Source organism: Halyomorpha halys, unplaced genomic scaffold (assembly GCF_000696795.3).
Source record: "Halyomorpha halys isolate HHAL.00 unplaced genomic scaffold, Hhal_1.1 Scaffold482.1, whole genome shotgun sequence".
Taxonomy (NCBI): Eukaryota; Metazoa; Arthropoda; class Insecta; order Hemiptera; family Pentatomidae; genus Halyomorpha; species Halyomorpha halys.
The window spans coordinates 951,534-968,125 of NW_027109248.1; the positions used below are offsets into that span (position 1 = coordinate 951,534).

Consider the following 16,592-nt stretch of genomic DNA (forward strand, 5'->3'; position numbering starts at 1 on the left):
CGCCGAGGGAAGGACTTCTGGCTCTGCAGCCTGAAGTCACCCACACCTCAACACAACCAGCCGGAATGGCCCCTCCCCATTTCTTGTTAGCCCCTGGCAGCACAGCCACTCATGTAAATACCGCCTTCAGCGGACCAAGCCTATAGTTCTTATAATGCCGTAAGGCAAACAAAGATATATTATATTTAGTATATATTCCTAGCTTTAAGTTATATATATTTGTAATAGTTTTAATAAAATTTAGGAGGTAAGAAAAAAAAATAAATAAATAAAAAAATAAAGCAAGTATTTTACAGCAGTCTAAGCGTGTCAGATCTTATTCCTTCTTCTCTTTTTTTAAGCTTTGCTTTTGCCGATACTTAAGTGGTGCCGAAACCCGGGATCTTTAGGTACCATAGTAATTTTTGTTTTCAAGAAGAAATTTTTTGTTTTTGTTTTGATTTAATCGTCTCCTTTCATTTTATAAAAATATGGCCAGTAACGGAATCGTGAGAGCAGCAGTTCTGAACTTGGAGGGATGGAACCAAAATAACCAACCTCAAGCTGCAGCCACCAACCTTTATCTGAAGGGAACCCACCTCCGGAAGAGATTCAGCCACTATCAGAAGTTTCTTTAGCGTAAGTTCATGCCACGATGCTAGAATGGATTAAGGTCCGTACAGCAACCACCCAGGACCTGAGGAAGGCGGTATCAGATTTAGAAAAATTCACCAAAGAGAATGGAGAATTAGATCACTTTTTAAAGGGGAGTGACCGAATAATGAGCTGAATTGAAGCAAAGTCTATTGAAAATCTACTCGATAGCAAAGATGAGGAGGCATTAAAAGCAGTGGTCATCTGCAGAGTAAAGAGGATGAGGAGGAGATGAATCTTGAAGATGAGATTGCCACATTTGGAGAAGGACGGTGGCCCCAGAAGAGGATATATTTATGATGATTAGGGAGAGGAAGAAACCAAAACAGTCCAACGGGCAGTATGCCACAGAACTCCTGGCACGCTACAACAGAATCGCCAATAAACTCAGGGAGATGATGGAGACAATCCAGTCATTTCTCCAAATATCAATGAAAAATTACAATTTATTAAGAAGGTATACTTCCTGTTCACTTCCATATTATTCTTCTAACATAGAATGACATTTTTTTATTGCTTCCTTCCTGCTATTATCATAACACAGTAATACTTTTATTCATATTTTGAAAATGGTATGGGCTAAAAATTTTAAAAACATTCCTTCGATGTCCTCAAAATGTTTACCTTAATAGGCTTCTTGCTTTAAATTTTCTATTTATCTTCTATATGCTCACTCGCTGGAAGACACTAATTAATAGTAATTAAGTTAATATTAATTTATGTGTTTTAGATTTTTCTAAACATAGTTGTAACATTTATTATTAAACGAGTGGACTTCACTTTTTAACAATTAATTGACTTATTAAAAAGTTATATTTTTCACTGATTAAATGAAAATATATCAAACATGATGACCAGTCAGGTCACAATCTCACTTAATTTTCTCTCTAGAATTAAAGGCACTGCCTTTTATAGTTACGTTATATATATAGTTGTATACATATATATAGTTAGCAATTGAATGTTTTTATAAACTAATCATAATGTTATGTTCAAACTCATTATTCATTAGCATATCTCAGTCAGATGGATATTCAAATATTGTATGCACTTTAGTTCACATATACACAATGCTAAATTCAATTGCTTCATTTGAAATCAGCAGTGAACTTCCTCTTGCTATGACTTTCAGTAATTATGGTCTTAAAATTGAAATATCACAAAAAAAAAAAAAATTTACATTTAAAATTCAAAAAATATTTAAATCATGTTGAAATGGATTTAAACCTACTATTTACTAATAAAATGCATCAAAATATATATTCATACATACAACAATTCAATATAGTAAGGAAATTACAAATAAATTGTAAATCATTATGAACTTAAAATTATAACACAAATCCTAAATCTTTTAGCTGTAATTGCTAAAAAAAATTTAAATGTACACAATACAACAATTACAACCTAACTTTCTTTAATACTCATGACATTAATAGAATAATGATCTAATTTTATATAATAAGTTTTTCATTCTCATTTCAATGTCTTAGCTAATGTTTATGTTTTGTTCATGGTTCATGTTTTTAATATTTTCATCTTCTCCATAGGTATAAACATATCTTGACATCATATATATAAACACTACATCAAATCATAAGTCTTTTAATATTTCCCTTACAGATTGGCAATGACACTTTCAACAAAGGGCTGCTGATGAACGCTGGAGCATTGACAGCTCTCGAGTACCACTCTTATCCAGGAGTGATGTTTCATTGCCTCGTCTTTCATGATGTAGATATGCTGCCTGAGGACGACAGGATATTATATTCCTGTCCACAACAGCCCCGTCATCTTTCAGTTGCTGTTAACGAACTCAACTATAGGTTTGCATTTACAAATGTGATTTTTAAAAATATTAACCTTTTGATTTAATTTGAAACTAGCAAAAAATATATAAAAAATATGAAACATAGTGTTTTCAAACTAATGAAGCAAAAATAAGTTTAGTTTAAGACTAAAAATAACCAATCCAACAGATTTAATTAATTAATTAATTAATTAATCAACACCAAACCTATTTTGAGGGTCAGGAATGAAATAACAACCTTAAAATTCTGTCTAAAACTTAAGAAAAATATATTAATTTAATTTTTTCTGTGCACTAAGGTGAATATCAAATTTTTCTTTTAGTTCTTCTCATTCTTCATACAGATCTACAACGTGGTTTGAAAGATTATATAGCAAAACATAATTCTCAAATTTAATTTAATTTGACTAATCTGATCATTATCTCTTTCATAAAAATATTGTTTTATTACACAAATCTAACTATTAAAATGCTTATTAATTCTGTACTCTAATTTTTATTAAATATAAATAAACTGTTTCAGATTACCCTATCGTCAGCTGGTAGGAGGAGTATTTTCTATTCGTACTGATCATTTTCTTAGAGTGAATGGTTATTCCAATTTATTCTGGGGCTGGGGTGGAGAAGATGATGATATGGGATACAGGTGATTTGATGATTTAGAGTATTATTTTCATAGTGTGTATAGATAAGTAAAAAAAAAAATTAAACACTTTGCTAGTTAATGTTGAAATAAATTTTGTATTGTTTAATCCTAAACCTTTTATTAAAAGAGCCTTTTCTATTCGTAATATTATTTTTATTTCATGAAACTTATTAAATACACCCTTTTCGATTAATATATAAATTTATTTGTGCACTCCTGGTACCCAACAACGTTTCAGACTCTATGCCCATTTACAAGTTGTTACAATCTATTAATAATCAGTACATTATCATTGGTCATTTTTACTGATTAATATTTTTTTTTTATTTCTTACTTAATAATGCATCTAAATAGTAAATTATTAATAATATAACTTTTGATTCTTTCCGTATTGTAATTTTATACATTAGTTCAATCAATACAGTAGCATTTGTATTTTTGGGGTTTTCACCATTGTTTTTTTCTTTCTCTTTAAATTTTGGTTAGTAAGAAAGGAATAAATAAAAAATATTCAGAAAAAAGTGGAAGAACAGGAATAAAAAATATTTATGTTAATCTAAAAAAGTTATTTCATTTCCTAGACTAATAGAAAATATCATAATTAGACAAAGTCCTTTTAAAGAAAGTTTTTATGAATATTATAAATTTTAAAAATAATGCTTAGCCTATTCTCAAAAAAATTACAATAAGGAAAAAATGAATGTTAAATATTGATAATTTATTACCAAATGATTTATATTAATTAGGACATTAAAAAAAATATTAAGCAATAAAATTGATAATAATCCAACAGAACAATGATTTAATATTCTATACAATTTCTTATTTTCACTCATATGTCTATGTTTTGTTAATGGCAACAAATTACATTTTTAATATTTCCATCATCTCTAGAAATATAAAAATATCTCTACAACATATTTTTCGAATAGGGTGGATTTATTATATTTTCTGATCTAAAAAAATATAACTTTTATATTCTTTCACACTAATATACATTTTTTAATTCTAGAGTCGAACATGTACTGCTTTGGATCTCACGGCCTCCTGAATGGATAGCTCGTTACACTATGATAAAACATGAAAAAAGACGCCCCCTTGCGAGGAAAGTAAGGACGAAGCTACTGAGAACCTCTTGGAGGCGCTATCGCCTCGATGGCCTCAACACGGCAGCCTACGGCCTCATGGAGATGAAGCATATCAGTCCAATACTCACCCATATCCTCATAGATGTAGGTCATCCGCCCAACAGCATCAAGCAGCTTCAACAGGAAGAGGAAGGGAGCACCTAGTCTCTTCTTCATGAGGAACCTTTTGATATTTGTAACTGTTGTGCTTAGGTTGCATCTAAATCTATATTTATTTGAAACTAATAATTGATGGACCAATGATTTTCAAGTTATTTGAATCAAATTGATGTTTGGATTCAATAATGATAGTTACAGGTAACCAACAAATAATTGAGGGAAGATATTGTAATTTTAAAAGACATGAGGACATAAATTAGTTATTTCTTAATTTAATAAACAATTGTTTAAGAACACCCCAGCTATCTGTAATCTTCTGGTTACTTTTGTCTTCCATTCAATGTAGAATTACAATTTTTAATTTTAAAGCAACATTATGACTAAAATAATCTTCTGTAAAAAATATTTTCTTTTAAATTTTAATCCATTATTGTTTTCTTTTGTCGAAGAATTTCTAAACTCTGTGAAGCTAATTATTATGGCCTACTGTCAGCCATAATCTGTATGTGATTATTGAACAATTTAAAAATATATATACGTTTAGTAGACATCATTGAAATAATTATTACAGTTTCTGAACTTTTTCATGAAAATCCGTAACTTTAATTTATTTGATGTTATATTGTTTTAATAATTAACTTAACTTGCATCATCAATAATTTTTAAATTGGCATGTAGTCAGGAAAATGCTTGTATTTTCCAAATTTATTTCTAAGAAATATTTCATTAATTCAGTGTAAAAAAAAAAGAAAAAAAATCATGTAATATAAAAGTATTTTTCTATCAAAATTCTAATCCATTTTGAAAAAGTTTCTTCACTTTAAACAAATTTTAAAATGATTATTTACATCACATATATAGATGATTGCCCATGTATAAATTTAAAAGTGATGGTTAGGGCTGCGGTCAAGAAGAAAAAATAGGTTACTATTTATTGATTGCTGATGTAGGTTTTCATCAGGACGGATGGAGATTTTAACAAACAAGAGAACTGTCAGTTTGAGAATGAAAGTGGAGACAGACCAACTATCAGTCCCTTTGTTTTTTGTTTACATTTCCATTCATCACAACAGTCCTCATGAAGACCTATATGGTGGGTCAAAAAGTCTGCAATAAATAAATTGTTGAAAAGATAATTTACATCATATTTAATAATTTTTACTAGGTTCATTAACGTTTGGAACCTGTAATGCCTACTTACAACATCTCTATTTGTAAATTTGGAAGCATTTCGATTTGTTCTAAATATTAAACAATTTGCTTAAAGAATCTTTAAATTAATACAAAAATATTGTTACAATGTCAAATGTATATATCTTATTTGAATGTACTACTAGCGGGGTTTGCTGTAAGAAATTGCTTTATGAGGTGTTGTCCATAATCTATTTGAATGTTTACAACTGTAATAATTCATGATTGTATGCTTTATTGACCACAAAATATGAAAAGCACTACTAAATTTTGTTTCAATTCTCAAAACGTATTTGAAATTGTTATATCTAATTCTAATAATATTGATCTTTTCAAAAATTTAATTGTGAAATATAGTTGGAAAATTTGATGAACAATATTTTTGCAAAAAATAATTTATTATAAGAAATGTTGGCATGAAATCTGAGATGATAGGAAGTGAAACCATGATATATTTTAAAGTATAGATTAAATGTACAATTGGATATTGTGGAAATAAATAAAATGGTGTATTGTTTTGAGACTTAATCCTATGTATTGGATGAAAACTACTTCTATGATTGAAAAATAAATCCACTTTAATCCTAAGACATTTCAGTACTATGTTCTGAGTCAGAGTGCATATGTGGGGATAACAAATATCTATGTGGTGTTTCCTGGTTTTTCACAGATCATCCAGTCAATCAAACTGCAGTTTTAACAAAAATTTAAGAACTCTCAAATTCCCAGAGGGTCTTTCTCACACTCACAACTCTGATTAAGAATTACTATTGTAAAATAAAGAAATTAAGACTTTTTTATCTGAATGTGGAATTCATATTAAAATATGTATAAAATATTATTAATCAAAGTATGAATATAGAAAAATATCTATAATATATAGGGCTACAAATAAGTTTCCACTGTTTCCTATTCAAAATGATGAATTTATTGTAAAAGAATGGTACATTATATCTTATTCAAAGCATTGTCCATCACTAGCCACTACCCTTTCCCATCTTTCTGGCAGCATTTGGATACCACATAGAAAGAACTCTTTTATCTTTGAAGCTATCCGTGAATTGTCCCATTTTTTTTTTTTTTTTTTTTTTTTTTATCTTTATATGATATTCACACTGTTCAAACAGATCATGTGCCATTGATCGGAACAAGTGATAATCGGAAGGTACAATGTCTGGTGAATATGGCAGATGGAGTAATACTTCCCAATTAAGTGTTTATAAATTGGTTTTTACCAACGCTGCAATGTGTAGACGAACATTATCATGTAGGAGAATAATTTGATCAAATCTGGAGTAGCAATGGGCACATTTTTCTATAAGTGCTTAGCTCGTTAATTGTGTTCAGTAGAGATATTCAGTAATGGTTTCATGGAGTTTAAACAACTCATAATACACGACACCAAGCTGAACCAACAAAATACACGGCATCGGTTTTTTACCATGAATATTCAGTTTAGCTTTGTCAATGTTGAAGCAAGGCCAAGTGGTCACTATGATTTTTTGCTCTTTGTGCTGTCGTAGTTGATACATTTTTTTATCACCACTGAGATGATATATGATGCGAAAAACCCTGGTATGTATGCATGTCAAACAGCATTTCACTCATGCAAAATTGGTGTTGAAGGTCTCTGAGCTTGAGTTTATTTGAACCCAATTTCCTTGTTTTTGATTTTAAATGTTGTGAATGGCTTATTGAGTTAATTCTAATTTAAATGAAAGTAAATTCTATGTTTGGGACGAATATTCCTCCAATAATACTTTCCATTCTGTGTCTTTGTATACTTTCATTTTATCATTGCGTTCTTCATGTTGCATGATAAACTCACTGTTTTTAAACTATTGATTAAACAAGCAATCGATGTACCTCAGATGGTGAGTTCTTGAAATTAAAAAAGTTATAAAAGTTCCTGCAAATAAGATTTATTTGGCACAACACTTGATGCTTTCGAAAGAAAAAAATCATGAGATACTGATACAGAGTCACTAATACTTAAGAGCTATGTTGTTGCCAGATGACCAAATTTAGGATATTATGTTTTACTGTAGACAATGTCAACAAAACTTTCTGGTGCCATCTTTTGTCAAACGGCAGAAACTTATTTGTACACCCATTAATTATTTATAACTCTTTGTTACCAGCATGCAAAGTGTACACCTCAATATCTGTGTATTGATAAAATGCTTTATCATCATTTTTACAATTTATTTTTGAACAGTATTATATACAGCTATGTCTGTGCTGTAAACATCTCTGGTGTTTCAAACAATGGTAACATCATAAAAGCACAGGCATAAATAAAATAAAAAAAGCTTTGACTGAAACATCTTTGATCCATATTTTTGTAAATCGTTCAACAGACCATTTTTTGACATCTTGTCTTGTAAATAACTTGAATCATTAGATGCGATAAAGAACGATCCTGAATAAAACTAGTGCCATTTGCGGTCCCTTCGATCTAGTTTGTATTATAAATAATAATTGTGAAATGCTATTATGTTATTTAAATTATTGTGATTGTTGACAGTATTTTAATCATTGTACTTCCCGAGGGAATAGTAGACATTCGATCCCACCATAATTGTAAGTATGTGATTGAACAAGTGCCTTTAACAATAGTTTTTTTTAACAAAACAGAAATCGACATCAGATATAGCCAATGCTGATTCATTTTTTGGAAATGATTTTGAATTAAAAAAAATTTTATGTATTGATAGAGTCAGAGTTTGAACTTTTGTAATATAAACATAAATATACATTAAATAAAACGAAAAATTCCTTTGTTCTCAAAACTTTCTTTATTTCTCTTCAACATTTCGGCCCCCAGGCCATTATCAAGGAAACACCTAAAATATTATTATTATTTACTTACATTACACTTTATTTTTACTAACATACCTTAAAATTTACTTGTCCCATTTATTAAACATTGTTTTCCCTATTGCAGGCTAATTTCCAAAGTCGTTTATCTTTTAAAAGAAATATATTTATCAATTAATATCACAGTTTTTTGAAAAATAATTATCAACTACTTACAATTATTTATATTTTTATTGCATCAATATTAAATATTTAACAATTGTAATATAATACAATACAATATAACACAATTGAGAAAATTTAACCAACATTCACCTCATTTCAAACATTTTTATTTATTCAACTTTTTTATGATTTTATAATTATATTTTTAAGATGATGTATTATAAATTATTTTTAAGTAGATAACTATGTTTAGAAAGTTATAAAAAAAAACTGTGTGATTTTAATTGGCAAATGTATTAGTTTTTAAAGATAACTGACTTGGACAATTAGCCTGCAATAGGGAGAACACATTTTAATAATCAGGACAAATCAATTTTAAGGTATGTTTGTAGAAATACAGTGCTATGTGTGAGTGAAATGTAAGTAAATAATATGAATATTTTAGGTATCTTCTTGATAATGACCTGAGGGCTGAAACTTTGGAGAAAAATATAGAAACTTGAGAGAACAAAGGATAAAAAGGAATTTTTTGTTTTATTTAAGTTTGCCCATCTCAAATAAAACATTAATATATAATATATTAATAAACTAATGTACATATTTAATTTATTTTCTGTGTAAAGTATCCCTATTTAGAAGGAATTTAGTATCCATGTTTGTAGCATAGGTATTTGTTATTGTAATTTGAATAATAGATATAAACATTGAGCTAAAGTTACTGTTCATGAGGTATCAGTTACTGATTTTTATGTGATGGTGACATAAATACTCAATGAAGACTTAAATACTTGAGATGCTAGCAAGGTTCATGAATATCCCAATGTAAATTGATAAAGGATGCGAATATTTTTCCGCATTTTTTCAAAGATTCAACTCTGACTCAAGATGCATTGTTGCAGCTGTAATCTCAATTGCCTGTATTTTGTGAAAATGAATTTATATAGAAAGATAAAACAGACTCAAAAATTATATACTTTTATGTTATTGTTTTTATAACTCAGCAACTTCTGAGATGAAGTAAAAGCTAATTTTAAGTCCAGCCAAAATTAATAATTAGTAAGATAACCCTATTATTGATTGTAAATGTAATTTTATGGTTGGTTGTATGTGCTTGTTAGTAAACCATTAAAAAAAAAAAATGTCCAAATCATCAGCTTATAGACAAAATTATTATATAATATTGATACTAATAAAATATAAATATTGTTTTTGTTTCATTATTGAATTACAAATATCCTTACACAGAAATTAGTGAAATTTCCTCATAGCTAATTGTGGTGACAAAACACTGGATGTTTCAGAGTTAAATGTCCAAACTAAAAATAAGGATTAAAAATCTCAAAATAAGAAAAATATTTCCTATGAAGATATCCCCGTTAACACTTCATTTAAGAAAAATTCATGTCTGAAAATTTTCATTGTAATGAATTATTTTAAATTTTCAAACTGATTCAAGGTAATCAAGGCATCTTTCTTACACAGGGACAGTGGCATGGATCTGTGTTATTATTTCAAAAGTTTCAATTATCCTCCTTTGTAAACAATTAAGATCATTGATGGAACTTGCAGAAACTTTTTGTTTAATGTCAACACAAACCAAAAATCTAGTTGGTATCAAATCTATAGACTGTGATAATAACACATCAAGTTCTATTAGGCCACTGTAGATGTGGATAAAGGATGCTGAACCTGTCTTAATGCTCAAGATAATCACTTTGAATATTTAGTATAAATGTTAATGTTTACATTTTAAATAAAGTAGTGAGAACACGTATTACTTTTATTTTAATCCTAATAACTCATAACAATGAAAGCTTTAGATACGAATTTCTCCTAAATGAAGCGTTTACGGACATACCTTCTTAAGAAATTTTTTTCTTGATTTGAAATCCAAATCCAAAGTCAATTTGAATTAAGAATAAAAGACAAAATAAAGTATATAGGAGCAAGTGTAAATTGGTACTTTTTGCATTTTTAAAATCATCATGCTGTATTAATATTCTTATCAATGTCCTTTCTTTTGGTCTTAGTATGATTCAATAAACCAATTCATCATTCTATTCAAAAATTAAAAACAGACATCATGTCTGATATTCCATTTTAATTAACTAGAGTGACTTATTAGCAACTTGAATCAGCTAACAGTTTCTAGTTAATTACTCAACAATTCAGGATAAGAGAAGTGTACAACTTCAATGTTCTTCTCAGAATCCTTTTTCTTAATAACAACACTGGCATGACTTTAATAGGTGAGATTCCATGAAAAATTAAGTACAACTTATTGTATATAAACAATACTATCTTTTCATTATACAAGTAATATACAATTTTATATACAAGAAACAAGTTGATGATGCATAATTACATATAAAAAAAGTCCAATAGATTTGTTTTTCACTTTACTTGGATAGTTATCTTATAAAATTGCTTAAAGCATTACTGCGATGAGTTACAATTACTTGGAGAAAGCTCTGTTTGTTCTGGTTTAAGAAGTGAAAAAGGAACTGGTGCTTGAGGTGCTGAAGGTTGATACTGAGCCTGACTGTATTGATTTGCTAAAGGAGAAGGAGTACTTGAGGCACTGTTGTAATTATAATGGTGTTGTGCATACATTTCAGTTTCAGCTTCGTAGACAAAATTATTTATTCGATGCATCAAGATACTTCTTTCTTCATCACCAAACTTTTGCAGTTTGACAGCAATTAACTCCCCAAATTTTGTGCACTCATTTTCAATTGGATCAATAATACCATCTTGAGATAGCCTTGGATGGTTCTTTTTGGAAGGACGTCTCTTGGAGGAGCAAAATAATTTCTTAGGAGGTTCATCTTCATTTTGTGGAGTACATGTAGTACTCCCATGGCTGGAATGAGGTGTGACAGCTGTTTCATTATTTTCATCTGAAACATCTTGTGAGGCTTTTTCATCAGCAATCTAGAATAAAAGCAAAGATAAATTAAAAATATATATATAATTATAAAATTTATTGTTGTAACGATTATTCATTATAATTTTTTTTTTCCTTCAGGGGATGCTCCTGAACACTTAATATTATAGTTTTTGTGATATTGATTTTTAAGAAAAGTCTTATTCAAGAAACCAATATATATGACTAATGAGTGATAAAATGAAATAGAGCCTAATTACTGAATTAATTTTAAAGGAAAATATTTATTTATTAATGAGCAGTCTTAACTTTTTGATCATAAAGGATTTTCAAAATAAAACAGTTTGAAACTCCAACAAGAAACTCATTCTGCTTAAAACACTCAAAACATTCTCACTTTTTAGAATTATCACATCAGTCATGACAATAAAACCCAATATTGGACATAATATCCAATGTCATACATGTGTATTATTTTGAATACGTTATGAAAAAAAAAATTGTCATTATGTAAAAAAAATCATGATCTAAAGGGAATAAAAGAAGCTTTTAGTACTTTTTTTTATATTGGTGAACTGACTTAATTGGGAAAAACAACTCTCATGACTGCAAGAGAAAAAAATACCAAATTGGCAAGCAAGTAGAGACTCAATCCATCAACTGATCTTTCACTTAAATTTTAGTGGGATAGAATTAAAAAATAAATTAAATATTTATCTCTCCATTGCTACCTTGATTACTCTCTAGCTCCTTGAGAATGTCAATTGAGACTAGGGAGTGACAAATCAACCATTTTCTTTCTTAACACTCAGAAAAAACACTATAGCCTCTGAAATACTATAAAACTATGTAATATACAAAATATAAATCTGATCAGTATTGGCATTGTTGAGCACTATGGAGTGATTACACATAAAAATACTAATTTTTCAACAATGGCTGTAACCACAGGAGTGTCTATACTCTCCTAACCCTCTAAATCACAAAAGATTTTCATAATACAGTGTTATGTTGTTGACCGCAGATTAATATGAGGAGATAGTTGGGGGTGCAGTCAGCAAAGATAAACAAATAAACAAAACTCATTTATTTGTGCCAAATAAATAAATCCAAATCCAGCCACAAATAAGTTTAGTTTATTTGTGTATATTTGCCGACTGCACCCTCCCCCTGAACATTTCATAATATATTAAAAAACATGAACTATATGTACCTATTTTGTATTATTTCATGAATAAACAAGAAAATATTATTTTATGAATTTTCCCCGGTCAGAATGGGATTTCCCAAAAGTAGATCCTTGTATGGACCCCTTCTTCCGCTGAAACAAAACGATGGGTACGACCCTATTTACAAACGGACCAGGCACCAAAAAACATTTTTTTTTTTCATTTTACAGTGAAGCACTGTAAAGCAAGTTATATTTCAATTCCAAGCACAATAGATAAATGGTGTCCGTATTTTACAATGCACTTTTCCACATCAGGATCGTGATTAACCAAAGGGGACCTTTCAGACCTCCCAGTGTTTTCACTAGAAATAAACTAAATACCATAGTTCATATCATTATTTTATTTAATAGATAATTGAAAGGCAACAAATACAAAAAAAAAATACGTTAAACATTTACTAGAGGTCGATCACAAGAATTCTGCCTTTTGGATCGCAGAGTTCGTAGAGTAAAGACAACATTACTCCAAATACATTAGTAATTATTAGATTGGTGACATTAGTAATCATTAGATTAGTGACCCAATAATTAATTTTCAAACATGAAGAACTAAGTAAAGCAATTCGTTGGAGTGCTAGTGAGGCTAAGGTAGGCTAACATCAATTTTTCTAAACAAAATGTGTCATTGCTAATTTGCTTAGAACAATATATACAACTATTTTTCTGTTAGTCTACTTGAAAATAATACCATAGATATGTGAGTATTTAATTTATAAAAATTTAGTAGTTTTTTTTTTTAAAGAGTTGCAGTCCAGAAAAAGAAAAAATAGTTATCAACTATTTATTTTCTTCCTATGTCCTTTTGGATACATTTTAGTGGAAACTGGCTGTTCATAAACGTGTTTAAATTAGGAAATGGGTGAGATTTTTTTCTGTGTAGATTGGTAGGCTCGTCTTGAAGTTCTCTTTATTTTTGTGATTTTCACACCATTTGGGGAATCTTTGTTATTTTGACCAAGGGAACCTCGTGAATGACAAGGAAAACGTAAATTTCTGCCGAAAACTGGAATTCAAAATTTTTCACGATCGCAATACTTCACCTTACTAAGTTGAGGCGGCCCACTTTTCACAATAAATAATAATATGATCTACTAAATCATTGTTTGAACCATTTCATTTAATGACTGTTTTATTTGTAACTTGTACAATACACTATAAATATAATTGTTTTGCCAAAAACATTCTTTAGAATTACTTTATTATATATCAGTATTTGAAATTGAAATACCAAAATAAGGAGGCGGGAAATTGTTTCTCCAGCCGGATGGCTAACATTCGATAACCTTCAATTGATGGAGCTAAATACAAGTAATTTCAGATCTAACAACACAAGATAAAACTAATTACAACAATTTAAAAATACAATTCACGCGTTACCTGTGTTATAATTTCTTTGGGTCGTTTTCTATCTTTCAAGAACATCATGTTTTTAAAACAGAACCATTTGCTCTTGTAGCGATCTTTGCGCGACGCACCAGATCTGATGCTATCCCTTTCCTTTTTCATCTCGCGTGAAAAATGGCAGACTAAATTTTTAATTTTTCTTTCAATTTCCTCTTTCTCTAAACCGAACCTGTTAGCTATCTCTATTATGGCCTCCTGTCGTTTTCCTCTATCTCTGTAATCGTTTAATTTTGTATCCCAGAGGACGGGATGCTCACGATATAAATCGATTAATAGCCTAACGTTGTCGTAAGACCACTCCATTTCGCCGAAAAGTTGAAGCCGAACTGAGCCGCACTATGCCAACCGGCACGTCCCCACTACTTCGTGTGCTATTGGACGAATGCCATTCTGCACATGCCAGCGAACACGTCGACACTCCTCCATTGGCTTTGCCAACTGGCCCTGCCAGCTGGCGCATTGCGGCATGAGGTGAACGCCCCCCAATCTGACCAGGCCACATTCCCCTTGGAGATGGCCGCAATTTGTATCCCGAATGAAAATGTATTCCAGTGTATTCGGCCAATGTTGTAAATGCGTATTCCTTATTGCGTTTATTATGAAGCACAAATGTTGGAAAAATGTCGAGATATCGATTTTTTGTTTAACAGTAATATTTCAATAATACCGATTTCAAAAATTGAGTATTGAAAATCAATAGTATTTTTTTTTAAACCTGATGCAGTGCGCCCACTACACAACTTTTACTTATCATCCTCGCTCGTTTCGGAACAGATATTTCTATATTATTCACAATAGCAATACTTTTTTATACTAATTTTCCAATTGAGCCTTCAGTTTTCAGAGAATTACTATTAATATTATTTCATGCTGCAAACTGTTGACGTATTGCTTTTACGAAATTAGGACAGAAATATAAAAATATAACAGTTTTATAAAATGTACACTCAGTTCGTACAGTTTATTGTACTGTTATTACTGTTCAACTATTTCTTGAATGCCGAATTATTATAGGAATTATTATTGAAAATACAGAGAATGATTTTACAGAATTATTCTATCAACTGTAAAGCACATAAACAGGTAAATGAAAGTAAAAAACCAAAAAGAAAAATATATGGTGACGAAAAAATTTATCAGAATTGCGAAAGGGAAAAACTGCGCATGCGCTTGCACTTTCAAACGCACGTTAGAACATATCTTTTATTAAGGCATTTTTGATTATTCTTCACTAACTCCTACGACTTTCTTAAAGATTATTTTTTTCCTAAAATCTTTGGCTATCCAACGAAATTTAATACGTTTATATTACTATTCTTATTTCCGGATATGTTTTCAACCTGGAAAATATTTTCCTTCTTATCTCCTGATTAGTTAATCACCAAATCCTTTCATACTTTTTATGTATCCAGTTTTCATTATCAGTAAAGAGATCGGATGCTTTAAAACTTTAATTATTTTAAAGCTACTTTATAGGAACCCATTTTGAAAATTCACCATTTAAGCTCTGTTAAACTATTTGAATGAAACTAAGACTTAGCTGATATTAATGGCTTTCTAATCGTGCATCGATGTACCGAGTTTAATCAAATTCTATAGTTAGAACAGATTTTTAGAAAATCGAAAAAGGTTATAAAATCGATAATATAAATTGCCATTTCTGGTATGTCAATTTTATGGAAAAAGTTGCTGTAAAATACCAGGCATAGCCGCCGTAAATATGTTATCTCAGTTTTGTAAAAGTCATAAATTCACTGTGGGAGCTAGACTATTCACATACAAACGCATTTTGTGAAACTTGATTATTTGGACTGAGTGGACTTCAAAACGTGTATTCATCGAAAACCTGCATTCGAATTTTTGTACAATCACAATACTTCCTACTATTACTTACTATTTATTGCACTTAGTGTAAGTGAAATTATAAATTTTAGTCATCATTTAATTTAATTTTGATTTTTTTTTTTAAATTTATTTTTACTTTCACTGACCTCTAAATGAAATAAATAGTGAGGGAAAATACTGCGATAGTAAAAACTTTCGAATTCCAGTTATTGACATAAATACACGTTACCTCCGAGATTAAATAACCAAGTCACGCAAAATGATCTGTCGGTGAAGAGCCAGCTCAATAATTAAAAATCGTAGGAAAATGAAATTATATTTTTAAGGTGGGCATGCGCCTGGTATGTGACTGCAACTTTTTCGATGAAATCAACCCACCGAAAATGCTGATTTATCGAATAAATATTTCACATTTTTTCGATTTTCTCAAAAACAGCTCGAACAATATTGATTAAACTAGTCATGTTAATGTATACTTAAATGGCCTTTAACGTCAACTAGATCTTATAATGATTAGAATATTCCGACAGGGTTTAATTGACGAATTTTTAAAAATCTTCCTCCAAAGTACCTTTAATTTCATTTATTTGAAAATAATTAAACAGTTCTCATTGTTAGCAATAATAAACAATGGATAAATATGAAATATTTTAAAAAAATTATGAATAACTAAAGGAGAAAAATGGAAAAATAGCAACTAAAGGAGAAAAATG

The 16,592-nt window shown here is 29.7% G+C and overlaps 2 protein-coding genes across 4 annotated transcripts in view; one reads left to right on the top strand and one right to left on the bottom strand.

Annotated features, from left to right (window-relative positions):
• LOC106683419 (beta-1,4-N-acetylgalactosaminyltransferase bre-4) overlaps positions 1-8,654 on the top strand; it is a 72,210-nt gene extending 63,556 nt beyond the window's left edge. For all 3 annotated transcript variants that reach the window (XM_014424881.2, XM_014424879.2, XM_014424880.2), the window contains 3 exons: positions 2,257-2,459; positions 2,967-3,089; positions 4,102-8,654. In XM_014424881.2, coding sequence (XP_014280367.1) covers positions 2,257-2,459; positions 2,967-3,089; positions 4,102-4,381 — 606 coding nt within the window. In that variant the 3' untranslated portion in view covers positions 4,382-8,654. The remainder of the gene's footprint in view (positions 1-2,256; positions 2,460-2,966; positions 3,090-4,101) is intronic.
• Positions 8,655-10,898: 2,244 nt separating this feature from the next.
• The window catches only part of LOC106683421 (uncharacterized), a 9,250-nt gene continuing 3,556 nt past the window's right edge, over positions 10,899-16,592 (bottom strand). Inside the window, exon 3 of the mRNA XM_014424883.2 lies at positions 10,899-11,446. Coding sequence (XP_014280369.1) covers positions 10,949-11,446 — 498 coding nt within the window. The 3' untranslated portion in view covers positions 10,899-10,948. The remainder of the gene's footprint in view (positions 11,447-16,592) is intronic.